The sequence below is a fragment of the Hesperophylax consimilis genome, chromosome 23, assembly GCF_061612785.1.
Source record: "Hesperophylax consimilis isolate HC1 chromosome 23, BYU_Hcon_1.0, whole genome shotgun sequence".
In the NCBI taxonomy this organism is placed as follows: Eukaryota; Metazoa; Arthropoda; class Insecta; order Trichoptera; family Limnephilidae; genus Hesperophylax; species Hesperophylax consimilis.
In genome coordinates, this window is record NC_142858.1 from 12,022,610 (window position 1) to 12,049,035 (window position 26,426).

The 26,426-nt window shown below is 35.8% G+C and overlaps 1 protein-coding gene across 1 annotated transcript in view; it reads right to left on the reverse strand.

The window, feature by feature from the left end:
* Positions 1–15,460, reverse strand: part of Eip78C (Ecdysone-induced protein 78C) — an 81,141-nt gene extending 65,681 nt beyond the window's left edge. The window contains exon 1 of the mRNA XM_089645973.1: positions 15,300–15,460. Within this exon, the coding sequence (XP_089502099.1) occupies positions 15,300–15,346 (47 nt within the window). The 5' untranslated portion in view covers positions 15,347–15,460. The remainder of the gene's footprint in view (positions 1–15,299) is intronic.
* Positions 15,461–26,426: the final 10,966 nt, after the last annotated feature.

A 26,426-nucleotide genomic window follows, 5' to 3' on the forward strand; every position in this document is an offset into this window, starting at 1 on the left:
ATAATTGGATAATTTGTAGAGCGCCGTTTTGTAAAAACCCACCTCAGGGGCGCCAGGTGTTGTGCAATCGCGATTGTGTTATAAAGTTGTGTTGATTTAAACGTGATTTCGTATACAGTTCGAACTAGATTGCTTGTCTTAAAAACATGAAAATAATAAAAATATTGATTGCGTTTTAAAATAGAGTGAATGTACTTAAAGGCAGGAAGTGTTTAATCGGGCTAAGTTATTGATTTGGCGAGATGGCATTCTATCCACGGAGACCGAAAACCAGAGAATCAAATAGATTATTAACTGTGGGTTCGAATCCTAACAGATTAGGGAGGTACAATTTTATTTACAGGAATATTTAATTACCCTTTTATAAGCGTAGGGAGGAGGTCGAAAATTAAAGTGATTTAGCTATATAGTGTAACCAGGTAAGCTTCACGCTGAGAATGAGAGGTGCCTAACTGGGTGAGTTTTTATATTATTTATTAAATTTCAGAGGACCTTTTTAAAAAGACGGATACAACCGAGGTACCGGAACTAAGTTTACGACACCTGCCGCCCAAATAATGTTATCATTAACAGGGATGCGCTAGACGCATTGTCAATCAGCTGTGAGCGAGAGACGAGTCAACGACCTTTTCATATATAGGCCGAGAGGCGCGGAGTACATTCAGTCAAAGGGGAAGTTTTGCTAGCGTATGCCGTCCCAAATTGAAAGCGATCGGATGCAACCAGACGGAACAAAATGAAAACTTTTCTTCTGTTATTTGACCTTCTAATTTAATACTTTTCATCTATTGTTTGACTTTCTAAGTTACGAATTGGGATGCACAAAAACAAATCTAAAGTCGAAAGAGGGAGATGGTAATCTCCGAAATAAAACTACCAACCGAACAACTTTTCTCAACAGGTATCTTTCGAGAGGTAGGCAGCCTCTTTAAATTAAATGCAAAAAATCAAACCAATTATCCGTTTATACCTTACCTGAGAGGATAGGTATTCAGTAGAAGTTACCCATACCTAATACACGAGGATGCTAGTAACCTCATAAAATAAATACTGGAACCAAATATTAAAATACAGACAGTCCTCATCCCAAATTTGGCATATCGAGTAGACCTTACATATATCTCACATGATAATTGGCTGAATGGGTAGGCACACAACCTATCGTTAATAAGCAGGCAGAATGTCGACAAGATCGTCGTGTGTTATATGTGTATTGACCTAGAAAGGGATGTAAATCCCCGACGACGTGGGAGTTACAACGTTTTCTAGAGGTGGCACGTAACTTAGGACCTTACGTGTCACATTTTCGCGACTAGATTCGTGATAAAGGGATGTTATGGTTTTCCCCTTCTACACTCAGTAAAGTAGTTTATCCTGGAGGTGTTTGAGATTGGGGCAATTCTGAAATTGGTGAAGAGACCTGGTTTTCTTTATTCTGGCGTGAAGGTTGCCGATTTGGAACAAGGGGAGACCCGGCCGGTTGTGATATCCAGACACGCAGATATCGATCGCCTTGCTCAAATTATCATCCATCAGTTTTGTTTGGTAAGCGGAGGAGCCAATCTTAACTTGAAAAAAATTCATTTCCTTTCCTCTCCTTCCCCTCCCAAAATATATACATGGATGGCGCCGACAACTAACACCATAAATTTATCGTATGTATATCACATATATAAAATCTAACACTTTATTATATTCACATTACCCTACGATAGGTAGAATCGAGTAGCTAGGGGGGGGTGAGCAGGCGACTTAGAAGATAAGGTTTATGAAATGGTTTTGAAAAACAGCGGTAATGGATTCAACTCACTCTATCTCAAAAGAACCAAGGGATACCACACAAAACATAAATAACTAGGTTTCTAAACCGAGAAACAAAAACCCAACACAACGTTCGGTGAAGCCTTTTTATACTGAACCGTCACGTGAAATGAGTACGTTCAAGGTCGTACGCCACGTAGACAAACTAGGATGTACACACTTGAAGGGGTGTGTAATAAAGAAAAGACGGCAGGGAGGACCTTCCTACCCCGGATACATATATAACCAAAGCCTTATGGAAAAGTTACCTATGGGACTTTAATGAAAAATTATCGTAGAAAGAAGTAGAAAGGGCAGATCATTACATCTGATGCCGCAAACCAGGAGAGATAGATATACAAGCTGGTTTGAATTCATTACTGTTGTTGAAAAAAAAAAAATGGATTTCATAAACCTTATTAATTCACATTAACAGCAAAAGAAATGGTACCTATCGTCAAAAATGATAACAGAGACATCGTACTTCAAAGGCAAAATAGAATAAACAGACAGACCCGGAAAACATTGAATTCATTGTGACGACAAAAAACATCTAAAATGTTCATAAACAACGAAGCCAAAGGATAAACAAACATCGAAATCGGATTAATTATAACACAAGAATAAGATAGCTGGGACAAATCTAAAATAAACATTGCATTCAGATATCGTGAAGTATATGGCATATTTTATACCGTTGATATTTGAATAAATGTAAACAATTATTGTTTATTCCAGATCTAAAAGGCAGAGAATGTTTAAGACATAAATAATAAAAGACAGACAAAACCATCGGATCACCGCCGAGGACACAAAATAAAAACAAATCAACATGAAAATAAATAACACTCGAACATAATACAAATAACGTATTGAGGTGAAACAACACTGTTTAAACAAATAACTCAGAGTTTAAAAATAAACAAGTGTGACATGACATATTGAATTTCTACCCATAGAGACACAAAAACACTTGAAAAGCTGAGGGCGGAAAAAAACTCACCAGTAGAACAAGCCGATAATCACGGGAACCAAAAAAATAAACAGATGCTAGGTTAGAAACGAAGAACAGGGGCGCTCAACATTTTGGAAGAATTAAAATAAAATTTAAAAATAAAAATAAAAAATAAATACAGAGGTATTCGAGAAACGTAAATTACCTATAGTTATTTCTAATCCCATCGACTAACACGAGGAAGCGAGATTACCCGTTGGGCTTAGAACTAAAGGGAGGCTGTGATGTTTTGGACATCCACAAAAATAAACGATAAATAATAAAATAACGTGCTCTAAAAATTTTTTGTTTAAACAACGACGGAAGATTTATTGACAGACAGGCCTTGAGTAAACAGATTCCCACGGGAAAGGAGAGACCGGAGGACAGTCGAGTTTGGAACTTGGGTGGATTGACAGCCCCGAGAAAGGGATACAAATCAGAAGTGTTGTTTGAAATTGCAGTTAATTATTGAATTCAAATGGTATTAGAGAATATTGCGGAATATTGAATTAAAGTGAAAGATTATTGATCCGGTGTTTGTGTGAAGTGAAAGTGATTCGACTCAGTGGGAAAACAATTAATAATAATGACAATAATAATAATTGGATAATTTGTAGAGCGCCGTTTTGTAAAAACCCACCTCAGGGGCGCCAGGTGTTGTGCAATCGCGATTGTGTTATAAAGTTGTGTTGATTTAAACGTGATTTCGTATACAGTTCGAACTAGATTGCTTGTCTTAAAAACATGAAAATAATAAAAATATTGATTGCGTTTTAAAATAGAGTGAATGTACTTAAAGGCAGGAAGTGTTTAATCGGGCTAAGTTATTGATTTGGCGAGATGGCATTCTATCCACGGAGACCGAAAACCAGAGAATCAAATAGATTATTAACTGTGGGTTCGAATCCTAACAGATTAGGGAGGTACAATTTTATTTACAGGAATATTTAATTACCCTTTTATAAGCGTAGGGAGGAGGTCGAAAATTAAAGTGATTTAGCTATATAGTGTAACCAGGTAAGCTTCACGCTGAGAATGAGAGGTGCCTAACTGGGTGAGTTTTTATATTATTTATTAAATTTCAGAGGACCTTTTTAAAAAGACGGATACAACCGAGGTACCGGAACTAAGTTTACGACACCTGCCGCCCAAATAATGTTATCATTAACAGGGATGCGCTAGACGCATTGTCAATCAGCTGTGAGCGAGAGACGAGTCAACGACCTTTTCATATATAGGCCGAGAGGCGCGGAGTACATTCAGTCAAAGGGGAAGTTTTGCTAGCGTATGCCGTCCCAAATTGAAAGCGATCGGATGCAACCAGACGGAACAAAATGAAAACTTTTCTTCTGTTATTTGACCTTCTAATTTAATACTTTTCATCTATTGTTTGACTTTCTAAGTTACGAATTGGGATGCACAAAAACAAATCTAAAGTCGAAAGAGGGAGATGGTAATCTCCGAAATAAAACTACCAACCGAACAACTTTTCTCAACAGGTATCTTTCGAGAGGTAGGCAGCCTCTTTAAATTAAATGCAAAAAATCAAACCAATTATCCGTTTATACCTTACCTGAGAGGATAGGTATTCAGTAGAAGTTACCCATACCTAATACACGAGGATGCTAGTAACCTCATAAAATAAATACTGGAACCAAATATTAAAATACAGACAGTCCTCATCCCAAATTTGGCATATCGAGTAGACCTTACATATATCTCACATGATAATTGGCTGAATGGGTAGGCACACAACCTATCGTTAATAAGCAGGCAGAATGTCGACAAGATCGTCGTGTGTTATATGTGTATTGACCTAGAAAGGGATGTAAATCCCCGACGACGTGGGAGTTACAACGTTTTCTAGAGGTGGCACGTAACTTAGGACCTTACGTGTCACATTTTCGCGACTAGATTCGTGATAAAGGGATGTTATGGTTTTCCCCTTCTACACTCAGTAAAGTAGTTTATCCTGGAGGTGTTTGAGATTGGGGCAATTCTGAAATTGGTGAAGAGACCTGGTTTTCTTTATTCTGGCGTGAAGGTTGCCGATTTGGAACAAGGGGAGACCCGGCCGGTTGTGATATCCAGACACGCAGATATCGATCGCCTTGCTCAAATTATCATCCATCAGTTTTGTTTGGTAAGCGGAGGAGCCAATCTTAACTTGAAAAAAATTCATTTCCTTTCCTCTCCTTCCCCTCCCAAAATATATACATGGATGGCGCCGACAACTAACACCATAAATTTATCGTATGTATATCACATATATAAAATCTAACACTTTATTATATTCACATTACCCTACGATAGGTAGAATCGAGTAGCTAGGGGGGGGTGAGCAGGCGACTTAGAAGATAAGGTTTATGAAATGGTTTTGAAAAACAGCGGTAATGGATTCAACTCACTCTATCTCAAAAGAACCAAGGGATACCACACAAAACATAAATAACTAGGTTTCTAAACCGAGAAACAAAAACCCAACACAACGTTCGGTGAAGCCTTTTTATACTGAACCGTCACGTGAAATGAGTACGTTCAAGGTCGTACGCCACGTAGACAAACTAGGATGTACACACTTGAAGGGGTGTGTAATAAAGAAAAGACGGCAGGGAGGACCTTCCTACCCCGGATACATATATAACCAAAGCCTTATGGAAAAGTTACCTATGGGACTTTAATGAAAAATTATCGTAGAAAGAAGTAGAAAGGGCAGATCATTACAGGCTTCAACTTTCTATTATTCTATTAATTTTATCATTTTATTCTATCTTATTTTCAATTTATTCTGTTTTCTTTTCTGTTCTTTTTTTTGTTTTTGATCATATATATATATTTTTTTTTTTGAATCTCTATATGGAATGTGTGGGACTGCACTAACCTCCCGACATACTTGAATAAACACTTTTATATTTATGATTATTATAATAACTACATGGAGAAAACTATTTTAAAAATTTGGTCAAATTATTAGTCTTCCTTTAAAAACGAGACCAGTGGTCTATAACGAATGATTTGACAAATTTCATAAAAAATGTCAGTAAAGCACGAATATGTTTTGAGTTAGTCGGAATATGAGTTCTCAAAAGTAATAATAATTTCGCATTTCATCCATTACATTTATTCGTACAAGACCACCTGCGCGAACACGTGTTCAGATATATCCTGAATGACTTATATTTCACTAGGAAATGGTCATGCACTCACAATTTTACCATTAAATTGATAAAAAAGTCGTATTTATTTTTCTCCGTATCGAAAATATATTTTTCATTTTGTCATCGTTCAATCGAAAAACACTGCTAATGAAGTACAAGGTTTTTTTTCCATCCTCTGTTTTTAAGTTGTTGAAAAATCATGGATTAGAAACCATTTTATTTAATTATTAACGCTGTAAGTGTAATCACATTTCATCATGCAGTTGCATTCGTACATTATTACCAGAAATAAAAATATATTTTCGGAAATGTGTATCGAGAACTTAACAATAAAAATTACATCACTCCAGAAGGCTAATGAGGTGCCCAGTCATCAGAGGTGGAATTAATTCAATTATTTTTCAAACTTGGTAGATCCTTTAGACCTTAGTTAAGTAGGTATTTTGAAAAAAAAAATCTTAGGACCTTGAGGAAAGGCCGCCATCTTGAGAAATGAGACTGCCAAAAAGCTTTAATAAACACATCTGCAAGTTTCAGAACTATCCCGATTAATTCTACCGAAGGCTCCACTTTTGCTCTAGGTTTGTTAAAATAAGTTTTTTTAGATTAGCTTCATAAAGGAGGCCCTGAGGAAAATCATTCTCGTCAAGGCCTATACCGTCTGGGGATGCTGCGTGGAGTGTATTTTTGGGGAAATGAAGGAGAGGATGTTCTGGGAAGGATAAAGGTTTTAGGGGTTGGTAGGAATCTGGGAGTCCAGGAGTGACAGACGTTTGAATTCGTTTTCACCTCCGGTTATTGGAAAATGTAGTAAGTAATAAGGTACCCTTTCTAGTAACATTTACACCCCTACTTAAAGTCAAGCGTATTAAGGCACACTTTCTAGTAATATTTGCTCCGCTAGTTATATAAAAAATAAGGGACGCATTCCAGTAACATTTGAACCCCTAATAAGAACGTAAAATTCAATTGGAATTCCTAAAAACACAATTTCTGAAAAAAAACGTGTCATCTCTAACATTTAGTACAATAGTTCATTCAGTGTACATAAATTTCAAAAGTATTACATACACATTCTTACTAATTATGCAGCACTGATTTTGTTTCTAATTAATATTTTCCAAAGTTATAATAGGTACATAGAGAGTCAATTGTCAATGTGGTCACACGATTTTTATTTAATGATAAAATAATACAAATAAAAAAAACAGATTTAATTGTTGTTCTTCCGTACGTGGGAACAAGATAATTTCGAAGAGTTAGGCTATATAATTAGGGACTAAAATATTTCCCAACTGCTATGTTGCCACTAACATTATTTCAATCCCCTCCGACTTTGGGAAAATTTGACATATTATTTTCCCAGTTCTTTGTCCACAATGTGTAAAAACCATTTTAAAAGCATCCGCATAGACAAAAATTATGCCTTAAGAAACTTATTTCCCATCGGGACCTCCTGTGTGGAGTTAATATTTAAAAAATAAAATGTTTTTGAAAGCTTCAAAGAACAATTATTAAAAATTGATAACTTCAAAGAACAATTATTTAAAACAATGACTGATAGAATTGATCTCCAACTGCAAAATTTTATTTAAAAATGCATAAATATACTATTTTTTAATATTAAAAACGACATAGAAGACCTAGTTGTTCGAGCAAAATTAATGATTTTTAAAAAGAAATTAAAAAACTAAACGACCACCAAAAAACGAGGCGAAAATTGATGAATTGCAAAAAGCGGTTAAAAATCTGAAACTATCTCTAAATCCAACAAAGCGCGCATGCAAATTATATGGAAATACAAAGAATCGAAGTGAAAAAAATGATAACGTACGAAAACCCATTGTACTACTGATGTCGGCCCTAGACTGCAGCGACCCATTAAAAATAATTCTTTGATAAACTACTATAACAATCCGGCCAAGCAAATTATTTATATCCAATACAAATCAAAAGAAGCAAAGGAGAAGGTCATTAAAAAAAATAAATAAAGAAATTCTCACTTCTAAAGAAATTAAATACTCAACAAGTCAATGCAGAAAGTCTTCATCAATGACAAGCTAACCCCTCAAAATATACAGCTCCTGTGGTTGACAAAGTCGACAAAAGCTTTAGGATACAAATATGTATAGACGAAGGACGGAAAAATTTTACTAAGAAAGAGCGACGACTCCCATATAATACGAATAAGGATGCAAATGACATACCATTACAGTAAACATGTACCGGGACATGAGGAAGAAATCTTATCACCTTATAATATTTCGATGTAATTGTGCCCCTAAAATATTACAACGATTGAGCAACGATATAAAATCAACTAATAAGAAATTCCTTTTTACTATGGTGTTCAACGTTGCATATTTGAAAGGGGGCGAGAATTCCTTAAAGAATTTCCCAAGGCTTCCACAAACTATTTCAAAAAATTAATTTTAAAAAGTATATTTTGTATCTTCACCTTTATATTATTTTAAAACTTTTTTATTATTTTTTTTCACATTGTATAATTTGTATGACTACCATAATACGGGCATTAGTCTAGTCTGGTAGTTGAAAATTGTAATGTTTAAAAATCTATAAAATAAAAGAAAAAAAAAACAAATATATATTTATAAATTCCTGGCCGGAACCGCCCATCCCGAAGTTGGGGCGTTTTGTAGTTTTGGCGCCAGTTGCAAAAGTTATTTTTCTCTTTAATTTTTTTTTGTTTACCAATTTTTCTATGGGGGGTCAGGTGCACCCCCCCCCCCTCCCTGCCGACGCTCATGTCTCCCATAATACACAGTGCTTGAGCCAGTACCTACCAGTTGAATTAATTGAAAACCACTGCAAACATTACCATCTTATTATCCATCCTATTAACCACCTTTATCCCATAAATAGGAAGTCAAAAATATTAATCGCTTGTAAACAAATCATTTAGCCATCGTCAATCGCGCCAATGACGTAAATTGAAGTAACCATTGACAATTTACCGTGGCTAAATAATGTCCTTTAAACTAAAACGCGCCGTATTAAATATGCGTTTCACAAAACCGCAAATTGCAATTAAGTCGTTGTTTCCTTACCACATATTTCACCCTACATTTAGGTAAACATTTTTCGACGCATGCATAAGTTTATGCGATTTGTTTTGATGATCAAGCTTTTGTAGAGCAAACTATACACACTGCCATAAAAATCGAAAGAAAGACAAAAACCCAAAAATGTTTATTATCTTCATTACACTTTATTTACAGATGGCGTAAGGATGAAATTGGCAGTAACAATTTCGTTGGAAACAGCCTGTTTTCATTCGTGCAAAATAAATATCGCCAAAATCTCTATTTTATTTTATTTTGTGATGTTCAGGCACAAACAATATGAAAATGTTTTTCTATATTTTTCTTAAGAACTTAATTCGCCACGTTATTTAAGAATCAGTGATCGGATAAACCATCACAGTGATAATTCATCACATCTTTAAAAAGTTATATAAAGTCATGGGATGTAATGAAACAAAAACTTTATTAACTGGTTAAGTTAAAAAAAAAATTCATCGTTTCTAATGACTTTATATCACTTTTTAAAAGTGTGTTGAATTGTCACTGTATTGAGTTATCATGGAACCAACCCTAATTAAGTTGGCAATATAAAAATAACAAAAAAACAGCAAAAACATGGTTTAAACCTTAGAATAACAATATATTTGTTACAATTAGGATGAAACCTGCGAATAATTTAGGTTGTTCCAGAAGGCCGACAAGTAGACAATACTGTTCCGAATGCGGTTGAAACTTATCTTTACCTGAAGCAGCCATTAAATATTTGACGAATCTACACAATGAGCTCTGTCAGTTCCAAATCCAGCCTTCCACTTCAAGTCTTACTTGCAGTCTGTAATAAATGATGAGGGGGGTATTTTACCATCCTCTCGATAAACTGTCAACAACTATCCATTAACATAAATAAATACTAACAATAGGCAGAATACTCTGCTAACTCGTCCGATAAAAATACACCCATGAAAAATACATGGAACGTGCCGCAAGTATACTATATATAAATATATGTTTTTATTTTATGATTTAAACCCGCGAACTTCGGCTCGCTATTCAAGATCCTTACGGGGGCCGTCAATGATATGAAATCCTAAAACTTTTTTAGATTTTCGTGCTATACACTTCTTTGTTGTATTGTTTTAAAAAACTGTAATGATATTTTATTGTTATGGTTCTAGTTTAAGAAGTGGTCTGATTTCTGAGAAGTAAATATTAACTTTAAAGCAAGAAAAGTGATTTTCTGAAGTAGCAACCATTATTGTTGGTATCATGAAACTTACCCTACTATAGTCTGTCTGGAGTTTATAGGTCAAGCGACTATTTTGAGATCACAGAATCATTTACTTGTTGAGCTCCTAAATTAACTTCCAATTAAAAAATACCATGTTTTCTTTTTCTCATTTCACAATTTTATTATTCAATAAGAAAAACATATTTAAATTCTGGGAAAATCCGGGTTACAAAGCTGTTTACTAATAAATGTATTTGAAATTTTACACAACTGATAAATAATCATTTACCATAAATTAATGGTTGTATATCAGTTGTGTAATAAAGTGTGTCTAATAAAGGCAAAAAAGATGAAACAATCAAAATATGTTATATTAAATGCAGATACGTACATAAAGCAGTACTACAGAATATTGGTATCTGATGTCATTATTATTTTTAAAATCATTAATTCCCTTATTGATAACCCTACACTTTTCTGCTATTGATTTCATTTCTTGCTCCTAATAGAATACTTACTCGTTTATACACTACTTTATACCGCACAACTTAGGTAGTAATAGTATGCAGAAGTAGTAGATATTTTTAATAGCACCGAAATAACATAAAAAAAGCATTTCGCAAATTTAAGAAAAAATAGTTATTTGTTTCCTATATCCTGATGTACATTTTAGTTATCATATTAAATTTAGTTTATTATTATTTTTACACTGCATAATTGTTTTGTAATCCTTTTTAGTTAAAAAATGTTTTATTCTGTATTTAAAAGTACTTTTATCGTAAATATATTTATTTACGATACCTCTACATGCGAGAGTTCGGATATTACCCTTTATTGTATCCCTCTGATTTTCTTGCCGGAATGCTGGGGATAGAACGTCTAGACGTTAGGAGAAATATTGCAATGGTGTTAGTGGCGCTCAAGCTGCTAAACGGGCACATTTGCAATCCAGATATTCTGGAACGAATTTCTTTTTATGTCCCTGATAATTTCATCAGAGCTAGACAGCACAGATTATTTATTTTTCCAAGGGGCAGGACCAACCTACCAATGATCATGCCTTTGGGGAGAATAACTACTTTGTTAAATCACATTTCTTCTGTGATTGACATTTTCAATTTGAACCAAAGAGAATTTAAGACGGCAATAAGCATACTATTTAACAAATATGGTTAATCAGATAGTATTGATGTACTTACCCATGCAAATAAATGTATGTACTTACTTCTTATAAACTGTAATTTATAAACTGTTATTTGTGAAATGTAAATGGATTATACTGTTTTTCACAATAAATCAATAAAATAAAAATAAAAAATTAAAATAAAAATAAAAAATATTAGTAGACACCAACTAGTTAATAAGATACTTGTTATCTCTGCAGGTGGTTTAAATAGAAACTAAGGAACCAATGAAATATATTTAAAAAAACTCCCAGCTGCTCCCAACTGTCTGGAGCCAGTGAGACTATAACATCCCTAATTGAGGTATGTTGTGAGGTTGAAGGTCGCGGGAGGGGAAGGAGATGGGGACGAGGAAGGTGGAGGAGTGAAAACCATTTCAAGCAACGTTTCAATTTTGAAAGGTGGTCTTACACCAGAGCGATACTGAGAGTATCTTCAACTCTGTAACAATTTTTTGCTTATTTTTCAAAGAGCTATTGTTTTACTAAAGCTAAGACGTAAGTCTGAAATTTGCCACACATACACGTAATAACGAAGGAAATCTGCCGCATTTAGCGAATTATATCTCTCGGAAAAGAAGTTATGTTCGATTTAAGGCAAATGCTTTAAAAAGTAATCAAATCTCTTTGTTTGAAGTAGTCATAACACACAGTTTGAAAGCAAGGACGCGTCGTGACAACTCAAGTGGGGCAAAGTGTGAAGTGAAGAGTCAATATTAATGTGTAATACGATCGGGCTTGGGTGAATTTTAATATCTAGTGCATTTCGGATGTGAGAGTGAGAGAACTGGATTTATAATACAGCTGCCCAGATCAAACATAATTCAACGCTTGTGATATATGGTTTTCTTCACTACTGGCGCCTTAGGAAGAGATCTTTTCAATTTACTTTATTACATAATCCAAATATTATATTACATTTGTTTATTTTTCAGACGGTCATTACTAGAGACTAGAGGAAATAAAAAGAGACATTAAGAGACAAGAAAAAACAAGTCGAGCCTAGAAGGGTCGAATAAGGAAGAATAGACTAGAAGAGACGAAAAGTGGCAGTGATAAGTAAGAAAATTCAAGAAAAGCCAAGAAAATACAAGAAGAGACGAGAAGTTTCAATAAGAGCAAAGAAGAGGACAACCAGAGCAAAGAAGAGTCTGGAAGAGACAATAAGGGGTGGTAATAATATATGAAAGAAAAGACAAGACGAGTCAAACGGGGATGAGAAAATCCAAAAATATGCAAGAGGACCCAAGGTAAGCCCAGAAGAGGCGAGAAGAACCAAGGGAAACTAGAAGAAACAAAAAGAGACAATAAGAGCCAAGAATATACAATATGGTCCAGGAGGAAGAGCCAAAAAGAATCAAGAAAATGTAAGAAGAGGCAAGAAAAAAGAAGACATAAAGAAGGAAAAAAATAACGTTCAGTCAATTTATTTATTCCTGCCCACCCTTATTTCCAATATAGACTTATTAGGTTGCCTACATACCAGTCAATTAAATTACAACTTCCTTCCACTTCTCGGATCAAGTCCTAAGAAATCAGTGCCCCCTGGTGTACCGGTCGCACCGGGACAGGAGTGCTCCTGGCTGGGTGGTACAATCGTATCGTATTATCTTTAACTCTGTAATAATTATATTTGATAAAATATAATTTTTTTATCCACCAAATCTACACCAGCGTCGCTCCCGACTGCATAGTTATATGAATCTTTACATGTAATATTATTCCAGTTTCTTTATTATTTTATGTTACTGTTACATGCTTTACTAATATTGTTTCATATTTAGTTTATCAGTTTACTGTTGTATAATGATTTAATTTTTTTTGTATATATATTTTCGATATTTCACTAGGTTCTTAAAATCCATGCAAAAGCCCGCCTGGGCGTAAAACAAAAAAAAAATAACATTAAAAAAATCCATTTTCCTTTATTGGGTAAGTTCACGTGTAAAAAAAGTATGAATTAAAATAATGATAATCCTGTTTAGTAGATTTATTTTAGGCTTGCTTTAAAATGAAGTTGTAGGAAAATCAATCGATGATCACAACAATAATTACCAAACGACAGGTAATACACATTGATAGGTTCGTAAAACTAGGTATCTTTGCCTAATTGGACCTTGTTTGCAAATAACAAAAATGATGTGTTTATTCCGGATTTTATGCTGGGGGGTTATTGGGGGATATTTTCATGGACGCGATGATAGTAATTTCGTTGGAAGTCACTTAATTTAATGTCGACGTTGCTATCAACGTCAGGGAGCTTACTTGCGTACTGAAATGCAAGTATTTTTTGCAGATTTAAGATTTCCAAATAGAGATTCTGGTAGTTCATCATGTTGTACTCGTATTTGGAACATACGCTCAGCGTCATGGAAGTTTTTTTCGTTTGACCTAGAAATACAGATGGCCGAATGCATGGAGAGGTGTAATTCAGAATTTTATATACCTAGATTCCAAAATCCTTTGACGGTTTGGACATATAGAGCGAATGAACGAAGAAAGTAGTACGAGGAAAATATATGACGTAAAAATGAATGGTAGACGAAGTCGGGGACGCCCGAGGAAAACGTGGAAAGATCATCTGAACCAAATAATTTAGTTTGGTGTCGGGCATCTCAAGAGTCAGAATAAAATAAATTTACAAAAATTTTAAAAATAAAATAAAAATCTAAGAAACTAAACAAATAATACCTCATCCCATACACACAAGCAATGCTTATTATGAGAGAACATTGAAAAATAATAAATATTAATCATATCATAAAAAAAAAAATAATAAAAAAATAAAAAAAATAAGAGCATAATGTATAATGCATTGTGTGAATGTGGAGGAGTGTTACGGCGGTCAGTCTTCTCTGCCTACTCCTGCGCGGAAACTACGCGGCGTGAGGGTTAGTTTGTTACAAAGAAGAAATATAATTTATTTTCTCTAAAGCCTCCATAAAGCACTCACACTAGCAAGTTTAACGTGATTATGGCACAAGTACCTATACACCTCAGATGTTTAATAAAATAACATAATATGAATGCTTGTTTTGCTTCATTGGGGAAAATTGGAGAACCAAAAAGATGTGGAAATCCCAGAGACCTTAGAATTCCCAACGATATCTCCGAGAGAAAGCTCTAAGGTCCGTACACAACCTAAGATAGTGAACACAAATAGTAATGTCACACAATAAGTTAAAAATAAAAAAACACTGAAAAATATCTTCTTATTATATTGAGATAAACGACTTCAAAATTAGTACGACAATCAGAAAGTACAAAGTGGCCTCATTTGTAATGTAAAAGTTTTATTTATATATGTATGTTAGTTTATATTTTTTCTACTTTATCTACAGACAAAAAAAAAGAGTGAAGGAAATAATATTCCCAAAGGATTTACGCGCAAATAATAATTTTAAATACGTGCCATGTTAATTACAATAAATTATAAATACATGTACCTAAAGTGATCTAAAAATAAACAACATAACAAATCACAAGTTGAAGAAATTGTCAGGTTTATATCGGTTCCATTTAATATTAAAGTAATATCAGTCGTTCACCTCCGCCTCGTCGCCGGTTCAATGTTTTGGGGATGTCATAATGAATGTTTACCTCCCGCTGACAAGTGTAGTAGTTCTCATACTGCTGACTGGTAACCCACTTACACCGGTTTTCGCGGGTATATTGATTTTTATAACATATACAAATAAGCCTTTTACCTATGACATATCTCACGTCATTATTATAAATCTCATAATAATTGAACACTGATCATAAAGGTGAATTTAAATCGCCGCAGTACCAAAAGTCAATAGAAGCGGCACTTACCTACCCCATAATTTTTGAGGTTATTTTGCGTAGTGTAAACAAAATTCGGCGGAAAAGTGATGAAATTCGTTACCTAAATGGAGGGTTCGTTGCGGTTTGTTCAGCCGGTTCCTGCATCATCAGTCACAGTATCACAGTTGGGAGCACGGTTATGTTTATGTCACTTGCGCTTCTGACAGATGTGCGGTCGGCGGGCGGGCGGGTGTCGCGGTGCTCGAACGCGCGGTGGCGGACAGGACTCGCCGGGTTAACTGTGACTCGAGCGCGGAAAAGCGCGCCTAGAAGGCTATTTCCGGAGATGCAAAATATCAAACACTAAATAGTGCACACCCGGGTGGCTCCCGCCGGCGTCACTTGCGCGGGGCGTCATTCCGACTGAGAGTTTCATCTAAACTTTCGGGCTTACCTGGATATACATGCATTGTATACATTCAACATACATCTTGACTACTACATGTGTACTACTTATTCAATATTTTTATTTGTGCTTTCCTTACTGACAACATAATACAAATAGTTGGTATCTATCTTGGTAGTTTTAAATTCTTGTTGGCAACAACCAATGAATATTCTGGTAACCTGAATATACCGTTTTTTTTGTAAAAGTTATCATTATTCACGTAAAACTTATTACTTTATTTGTAAAAGTAATCATTATTCATTAAAACATATCACGTACCTTTTAATCATAATTATTATTAATTGAAAATTAATCTTTATTAATTTAAAACATTTCACGTAACCTTTAAAAGTAATCATTATTAATTTAATAGATATCGCATAACTTGTAAAAGTAATCATTATTAATTTAAAACCTATCACGTGACTTGTAATAAGTAAATATTTTAATAGTATGGTACTTAGTTTTGACGGCCGTCCAAACGTATATTTCCTCCCCCGACCGGTGCATCGCGCATGCGCTCGGGCCCGGGGAGCGCGACCTTGATCTACTTGCGCGTGGCAATAAAACTGCACTCGCCGCCCAACAAAGTCGGAGTTCACACCGTACCTATTACCTGCCGATACCTGCCGATATCTGCCGATACCTGTGTACAAATCAAACACTGAACAATGCACGCTGTACTGTACACAGTACACATCGGCCGTGATTGGGAGCGGGTTAATTGACGGGGAAACAGTAAAAATAATATGCTATACTCTATCGCCCCTTTGAAATAGAACATAAATATTTACTCATATGCCATTTAGTAATGGGGTTGGCGTTGGAAGTCTGAAAGACCGATAGAGCCCTGGAATAAAACAATGATAGTAATTAAATTATTTTTATTATACGTTTTGTTGCCGTTATCCAGTTTCGTAAGAGTATCAACATTGTACACAACTCAATTTTCAAATATATATTTTTGGAATAAAAAACAATTTCTTTTGATTATGCCCTTAACCCTTTCAGCCCCAGTTTTAATTCAAATTAACACGAACTTTGTGAATTTTTTTACCGTAACGGTAGCGATTTAGAAAAGCATGTGTTTTTGTTTTCATATAGCTTGTAATCTTTACTGTGGCGTCTATTTTTCCCGCTCTGTTGAAATCCTTATTCCCGCCACAACAACGATAAACTGTTCACAGTCATTTGCCAGAATATTGTAAATGAATTTCAATGTTCATTCAAATTAACACTGGTAGAGACGGAAATTTATGGACGGAATAATTTCTAAAAAAAAAAATTAAACCAAAAATTTTCATATAATTTTATGAGGTATTATCAAGCATTATATATTTTATATATGTAGAAATAATAATGCGGGTGTGAAAGGGTTAACGGCACAATACTGATAAATATGACGAAGGCCAAGGATTTGGGAGAAATGTTAGACCCGAGATTACTTTTTCACCGCCATATCGAATCCATGATTGCAAAAGCCTCCATACTTGGCTTTGTACTCATAACCTGCAAATATTTAAAAAAAGTAAATACTATGTAAATGCTCTACGCCTCCCAAGTTTAAAATCCCAGGTCAATATCGCACACAGAAAGGATTGAGAAAGTCCAAAATAGTTTTCTAAGATATCTTGACATTCGGAGTTATCGTCCCCATCGAAAAAAGTCGTGGAAATTCTGCAGAAATACTGTTTTTATTAAAAATAGCCTCCTCTGTGATAGATTGCCCTAAATTATTTAAAAGACTTCAATTGAGAATGCCCATCAGACAAACCAACTAACTGAAAACAAAATATATCAATCCACCTCGCTTCATACATTTCAATATTTCATACTATGAATTTGACTTATAACTCTCAAACATCTTTAAACCTAAAATCAATGATAAAATTACATTACATTCAATACACATTAGTTACTCTACATATACTATTAGATCCGTTCACTTCACCTCACTCCCACCCCCATAGGCTATTGTAACAATTTTTTCTTTTATATTCACTAATAATAATTAAGAAACATCAGTAAAACCCTTTGGTTGTTCAATTATTATACGTGTTTTACCATACCTCATAAAATATTATATCTGTTGATTTTATCAATAAAATAAATTTAAATAGATAATAAAACTTAAATTTTCTTTTTTTATACATAGTACCAAACAAAGAAATATATTTTTTAGTAAAACGAATATTCCGAACTTACGAAGTTCACTGTCAAAATGACTCGAAATTTACCAAGATACTTCAGACCCACTGTGTTCAGACCCTTTCGTAATCATAATAGCAGAATCATTTTGTACCGAACAATTGGTTTTCAAACCTCCCGACAATTTTTATCGAATGGTGTAAAGAAAGTTTGATATTTACTTATTACTAGCTAATGTGTATCTGGTGTTGCCCGTGTTATGAATGGCTTAGAGTAAATTTCTGGGGTTGTGAATTCTCCCGTACTTGAAAACTGGGTCTATTTTAAGAAGCAAATAATTGAAAAATTTACTTTTATATTTTTTCGTTTCACTTGGACGTGCCCGACTTCCACCATTCACTAACATATACCACAATGTTACTATTTAAAAATACTACATGTCAACTTTTATTCGACTCCGTATCTCATTCCAGTGCAGAGATAATGCGTTAAGCCTTTTTCGAGCGTCCTGACTTCTTCTACAATCCAACCACTCTTTAAAAACAGTGACAGTGATTATCAGCGAAATTGGTCCAGCAGTTTTTTGAGTCTATAGGGAACAAAGAAAGAAACATTTTTTTTTAAATTTAAAGTAAGACCCGGGTTTCCCGGGGTTCCCGGGTTACGAATAACCTGACAATATTTGAAATTTCTTATTACCACCACAGTAAGCGTAAGATGTTGCTTGCGTTGTGATGGAGGACTTGGCCAGCCGAGGAATTAAACACACTACACTTGTATAGAATCCAAACACCAATATATACCGGTCGGTGGCTGACTTGACATCGCGTTTGGATCCCATATATCCATGGTATATATATATATAAATATATAGATTTTTTAATTAAGAGACTTATGTAGGAACTTTAATGAATTAAAATATCTACTTGCTCTTAAGCAATAATAATTGCACATCCATTACAACCAAATGGTTGTTTTTTTTTATTTATTTTTGGTCTCAGCCCACTTTGGAAGCAAATTAATTACTGACTCAGTTCTTCATAGTACCTACAAATTTATTAACTTTATATAAGTAATTCAATAATAAATTTACAACGCTTTGTATAAAAAAGTTGACAATACGTTTTCAGAAAATGCGAAAAAACAGGGTCTAATATTTGTTTCTGGATAATGAGAATACCGAAAATTAGACATCGCACTGATCACACCATTTGATAACACTAGCCACTTGCACTCATTGTATATATTGCTCAGTTAAAATTTGTAATAATAGAGTTGTCGGAGCGGATTTGGACATTTGTTTGAAGTGTATAGACTCCCTCGAAAAGTGGTGGTATCAAAAGTGGAGAAAAATGCTCAAGATTCCGTTGACATCAAGGCGCATGCACTAATATATCCAATCTGGAAGAGCTATGCATACACAAAATGCTATCATTGCTATCAACTGACTGCCTATAGCGAATCCATTTGGACATGGTGCTCGCCAAATTGAGAACTTAAACCTGAAGAAACTTTTGGTCACTGGCAAGGTGTTTGGACGGAAAGCAAAGGAAGGACACCGATGCGTTGAAGCGATCAAGTATCACCAGACCCACGTCCGGAACGTCGATGTCAGTAGCTCGCGAGGAGTTGAGGAACCTTGTTCACCAGGGAGATTGGAGAGGGGTACACGATCCTCAGCAATGAAGAATCAATTGAAATGATGAGGAAATTAATTCATTCACTCATTCATAAAATTATAATGAACTATCTGTTGACAACAATCTGCGTTCTCACATTGGAACTTTCAAAGTCCCTCTTGTAGGTACTTACTTGCCAAACTGTTTCAAATTGAGTACTATCCTTTATCAACTAGTAGTTCTGTAAAAAGTAGACTAAGCGTAATGTTGATTAATACAGCTGATGACAGCTTTCAAACAGTGGCAAAATAAATAAAAATGTACTATCAAACACGGAAGACACAGACTTATGAAATGCAAAGTGGTCGAGTCAAAACAAGGATTTTACTATCCTTAGGCAGTTAATATCATCGACATTCCTCATCGCTCGATGAATCATCGAAGTTCTCGTGGATAATATAGGCAATTAGCATACACTTTTGCGAGACAAAATAATGCAATTATTTACCTAAATGTCAAATTTCACAGATGTGTAATGTGTAACTAATCGTTCGGCTAGCAAGCGGCTGAATTATTATGCTTAAATTTTAGCAAGGATCACTTACTTAGTGTGCATAAAAATCAACTGGTATCAGGATACCGGCCCATACATGTCCCTTTGTTGTGACACTTACAAAAACTGTTATTTCGAACTTCACTTCACATTTTGCTTCCAAGATTATACAAATTTGGTGGAGTTGAAAATGTCCCGTTTTTGTCTTGTGAATTTGTACTCTTGCGGTAGGTAGAAGGCAATATTGACGGCTGACGCCTTACCATTGCCGGGTAAGACAACAATGTTCGGCTATAAGCAATAATAGGCAATTGTATCTTGCCAGTTTACGTTTATGGCAGTGGTAAAAAAACGTCACTTCTTGTCGGAAGCAACAGGAGCTGGAGGCAACATTCCGTTCCGGGGTGGTTAGCGGACATGTTCGAGCGTGCGTGCAAGGCCCCGCACATTCTTATTCTAATAAGGGCTCTTCCTCTGCACTCGGAGTCATGCAACTTTTGCAAGTCTCACATTTACAGATTAAAATTAGTAAAGTACGTTTCCTCATGCTGTGAATTATACAATTTTAAGATAAGAATTCCAATTGAAAACATTAATTATGTCCGATTGATGAATCAATTGCATCTAATAACTAATCTAATAACTCTGGACAGGAGAATTATGTCAGACCTGGTTTTGTTACACAGAGTCATTAACAACTTAATTGACCTTTATCTCCCCATCTCGTTCCCTTCCCTACTACCTTTATCCTCACAACACATCCCAATTGAGGATGTCATAGTCTCACTGGCTCCAGACGATTCGGAGCAGTTGGGACTGTAGGGCTGTGTATTCACATAAACAAAAAACAGTTTTGTTATTCTGTCCTGCGGAATCTTTTCCTTATTTGTTTTATAACTTTATTTTTAGGTGTGTTATTCAGTTATTATTTTTAAAAGCGAAATGTTTTAAAATTGACGAAGATTGCGCTTGTGTGGACGTCCAACGTGCACGTTCCTTCAAATTGGTAATAAATCTACTAAAGACAATTATTAACGATACTGTCAGGATATTCGGAATGATGTGTTTGATTTAGAGATGCAGTGACGAAAGCTTCCGTGATCGAATTACCCACATAGGTAATAATATTTATTAGGTTCGGAATCAAACAATACTTACATCACAGACGAAATTATATTAAAAATATGTACATTTGTAATATTTACATACATACAAAAAGTTAAATAACTGTTATAAAACTCTTGTTTTTGGAAAATCGCGCAAATGAAAAAGCAAAGTCTAGGAAAGCCACTGCCAGATAGGAATTTCCTCTAGCTGTTGGGAAGTTTGTGATGATTGTACTCAATCGTTAATAAAACACGGTAATCAACTCAAGTCTTTAGTCTGCGTACCATTATGCCGGGATCACACGAGGACAATACAATATTGTCCAGTCTCTGCTCAGTGAAGAGACTCGACCGCGCATGGCACGACAATGGGAAAATACAACAATTCTACCATAGTTAGTATAGCGCCCTCCTTGGCAGCCGGACGCGTCCGAACGCGTCATCCAACCGCTTTGTGTTTTTTTTATTATTTTCAAGGGAAGTGAGGCGACATCCCTTTGTAATTATTTTAAAAATCAATCAATCAACATTTTAAATAAACTTAACAACAACTTATTAGAACTTTATAAACTGTGATTTGAGTGCAGTGTGTTAAAACTTAATAATCGAAATTTTTGCAAAAAAATATTCGAAATTCGCTTGCGATGAACTTGGGACGAGGATCGGTAACTGTACGCCAGATGTTTTCAACAGAATTCTCGGAAACTTTGAAGGCCCTAGCAAGTATTTCGTTAAGCCAGGGGTAATTTATTATACCGACCGTCGCTTTTTATTGAGGGCTCAACGCACCACTAACTAACACAATCACCAGGAATAGGATTATATGGAGATTAATTATAGTCTCGCCGAACGTCAAAGCGGTGCTGCCATATCTACGCCATGTTATCTACGTAAGGATATTGTGTCAGCGCTTTATTAGCAGCAGACACATACCTGGACGGATGACGAACCTCGTGCTGGCACTGTTGGTGGACGAGGTGGACTCTCTCGCTGCAGCAGCTGGTCCACTTTCTTCACCACCTAGGATTCTTGCTGCAGAGTCTTCTATCTTCGTCGAACGTCACAGCGGTGCTGCCAAGGTCTGATATCTTTGAGAAGATATTTTTTCAGCGCTTTATTAGCAGCAGACACATACATGGACGGATGACGAACCTTGTGCTGACACTCTCGAAGGACGCGGTGGACTCTTTCGCTGCAGCAGCTAGTCCAGTTTCTTCACCACCTAGGATTCTTGCTGCAGAATCTCCATCTTCTATCTTTAACACGTGGACAACGCTGCCGGGCGCGTTGATGGGGGTAAGATACTACCATATCTCCTGCGGAGATAACTTGCCCGTCTCTCTCTGGGACAATGTCTTGGTTCATTGTCCTGTCTTCCAAACTGTTCACACTAGGACAGTGGGTCCGGAGCTGAGACAAAACAATATTCTACCGTCCTCCTGTGAACGCTGCATTTTTCTGACTTACCCCTAGTCAATAAAGTTCGCTAGGTTGGACGCAAGAAATTTACAAGTTGGCTACGCATTAAATTTACAAGAATAAATGTATTAAATATGGTAGGAATGTATATAAATTCTACGTACTACCCCCTTTATTATTTTTTCTTTGGAGTAAATCTTACATCAGATTGAAATAGGTATGTTATTATTTATTAAAATTCCGTGAATAAAAGTTAAAAGATAGAATCCTCGTTAATTTTATGAAGTTCAATACAAAGTTGCGTAATAGTGATCTTTCAATAACATAATATTAGGGACCTCTATTATATGTAGGTACTTATACTTAACTCGTTGATGTTCATGGTATAACTATGTACATGTTGCTAATCATAACCGAGCGAGTTTACAAGTATAACGGGGTTTAATTTCCTAATCGTGAAGAGTATTATTGAATTGTCAGAAGATTATTCAAATATTAAAGTATTTATATCAAAAACGTTATATTGTTGCCATCGTATCTAAGTGGAATATGAGAGGAATGTTGTAGGCTCATTTAAGAAGAGGCGGGAAAGGGAGAAAAAATAAACAGACTTCAAAATCGTACGGCGAAGAACGAAAATAAGACAGGCGCTTTAAGCGGGCATGAAACTACGTGGCTTGATACAGCGATGTGGTCACACATTGTCTGTGGTCCGCCTTAGCTTCGATCACTATGAGGTGCCTCACATATCCACACATAGCGGGCCACGCGCAAGTTACGCACGGCTGCGTGGGTAAGTGACGTCAGAGGCACATGCGTGTCCTGCAGCGGATGCACCGGCCGAGCGAAGCTTGTGGCGTCCACGGCAGCCACGACGGCTTTTAGTGGCGTAGCATGATACAGCGATGTGTGACCACATCGCTGTATCATGCCACGTAGCTTTTGTGTCAATCGTGGCCGTGGATTTCGTACGCAGCTGTCTGTGGCCCGCTTAAACTCAGGTGTTTGAATTCCCGTCTCACGTCATTCGACGTCGGCAAATCGACATTCAGCGCAATTTTTAAATTATTTACTTATACGTAAATAATTTGAAATACGTCAAATAACAGCAAATGTTAATAGCCTTTGGTCAAATTTGAAGGGGTCGTTATGTTCGACGGTCAACCAAGAATTTGATCGAACGCTGACGGGCCGAAAATCGGCATTTAAGGGGGCATTATTAGAATTATGTCCCAGCAAAAGTAACAGCCTTCGGTCAGATTTGATGGGTCGCCACTCAGCGGGCGTTCCTACTGCAATTTGCGACTTCTTCCTGTGGGGCTATCTGAAGGAAAATGTCGAGATGTGCCAAAATGCGGCCGAAAACTTCAGAAGTCCCCTTCACCGGTGTATCGCTGCTAGGGCCATCATCTTTCTGATGTCATCTTCATGACTTGATGCATAAAACGGCACGATGTACGGAATAAAATAAAATAAATCTTTTAGCCCTTTACCCCATCAAAACCGCACTGTCAGTTTTGCCGCACTCTGCATATATTGATATTTTGTAGAATCAGGTACTGTAGGTATAATATAAGGTAGGAAGAATTTTTCGCAACCACTGAATGTATAATAAACACTAGAAATGCCATGTAGATTTAAATGTGTAAAATATAAAAAAAATATAGTAGTAGTAGTAATAGCCAAATGTAATAGTTAATAATTATAAGAAGAGGTAGAAAAAGTGTAAATAAGACACAAAAAACATGATTTTAATGTAAATGAAAATCAACTTCTGGTTAACGACATATATTTTTATAATTTAAAGTTTGAAGTTATAAAAGTCCTCCATATTTATTTAATTTAAATCTCCAAGGGTGGTCAGGAACTCAAAGATAATTTCTGAGAGTTATTTAACGAATGTCTAAACAATATTATATTTAAGTTAGTCGAATAATCAATGAATTTATAGGGGACCACTTTGTTTAAACATCACAAACAAGTAATTATTTAAATATGCTACAACATGACAAACCAAAAATTATGAGAAAGAAAACTAAATAATATGATTATTCTTCACAAGTCGAAATACGATGAGCCGCCATCGTTGCCCTGGTGTCTTCGCCTCCGTAATGTGTTCCTTGCCGCTCTGTTAGATCTGAACTGATCAGCGCGTAGCGAGCAAAACGAGCTGTCATCCTAGTAGTGTTGGTACGCATCGATGTGATTGCCTAGATCTTCGAATCAATATTAGTAACGGAAGTTGGGGCTTGTTGTTTTATAATGATCTGATCTGTTGCCTGTTGCAAAGGTTGCCTGAAATGGTATGAACCATGTTAAGTGACCAGATCGGAATAGCCAGTTACTTCTCATTCTTCCTGTTTCCCTTCTCCTTCCCCTCCCTAAATAAAGTAAATTGGTGATGATGTAGTCCCATCAATGTCATCAAAATTTAAAGTTAAAAATTCCAGAGAGACTCAACAGCATAGTTTTGATTTATTGTCCCGCTTCTTGCTAAGGAGGGCACATAAAAAATTTAAATTAATATACACTTTGTAGTCCATCGCAAGAAATTCCACTACTAATGGAAATGCTGATTAGAGACTGAAGATATTGAAAGAACGGTAAATGTAAGAAACTGCATTAATGTAGGACTGAACGCGGTTGGCACTAACAAAAATTGTCCAAAGCAGCGAAGATAGCAGTTCACAATGGAGTGCTGATACCTACCCTAATGTACGGCAGTGAGGCAAGGAACTGGCAGAGGAAGGACGAAGGTAGATTGAAAGCAGTAGAAATGAGATGCATAATATGTGGTAAAACCATGTATGATCGTGTGAGAAATGTGGAGATTCTAAAAAAATGCAAGGCTGATGTAAGCTTAATAAGAGTAAGATTTAGAAAGAGATGGTTTCGACAAATAGTGCTAATGAACAAAGAAAAGAGTGTAAGAAGAATAAGACGCGAATGGGAATGGTAAAAAAAGTCAGGCAAGCCTGAGGAAGACATGGCGCATTCAATTGAACCAGAACTTGAGTCGTGCCATGTCAAGAGTCTGAATAGCAGAAGAGTATGCATGAGACGAGGTATGAATATGAATGAAGCAAGGAGTGTATGCAAAGACAGACTTGTTTGGCGGTCAGTCCTCTATGCCTACCCCTGCGGAACGGCGTTATGATATGATACATGTATGTTTTTTAATTTTTTTTAAGTGAATTCCACACAAGAGTCACAACCGCCTGGAACCTGTGAGACCATGGAATCCACAATTGGGTTATGTTGTGAGAATGAAGGTAGTGGGGAGGGGAAGAAAATGGGAGAAGAGGAAGGTGGGAAATAAATTCAGATCTGGTCACCAAACACGGCTAAAGACATTTCAATCAGATAAAAGTTTCGTGCACTCGCAGGGATTTGAACCCGTGACCTCCAGATTGCTAGTTGAGAGCCTTACCCCTCGACCACGGAGGTCGTGAAATCGTAGATTTATCTGATAATTTTATCAGGGTGGTTGGGAGAATTTGTAAGATTTCCAGTGACATAGTTTTTAGAAAGCTTTAAAGTAAGTTATGAAACACATAAATATGTAGGATATTCTAAATATTAATATGAAGTTCTGGAAATTTTAGTAAAACGCTCGAAAATGTTTTCACTGGATTTTTGTCACTAGAAACATTTTCTTAACTACCCAAATCAAAATTTGCAGATAAATAATTTTAATTTGTAGTATTGGTTGTGTTAGCGTGCTGAACTTAAATAATTATTTTCTTAATAATACGGTACCAGGAAAATGTTGGGACACTCAAGAAAATCAAGCAGTTAACGCCTTCGGATTATTTTGTTCAGGGAATACTAAAAGTGTGCCACCTTGAACGTGCCAACCAATCAGGCCCTTATAAATCACGAAAGACTCATTCTTTAGTTTTACAAGAAATAAAAACATGTTTTAAAAAATTAATAAAAATCAACTTCATTGTAT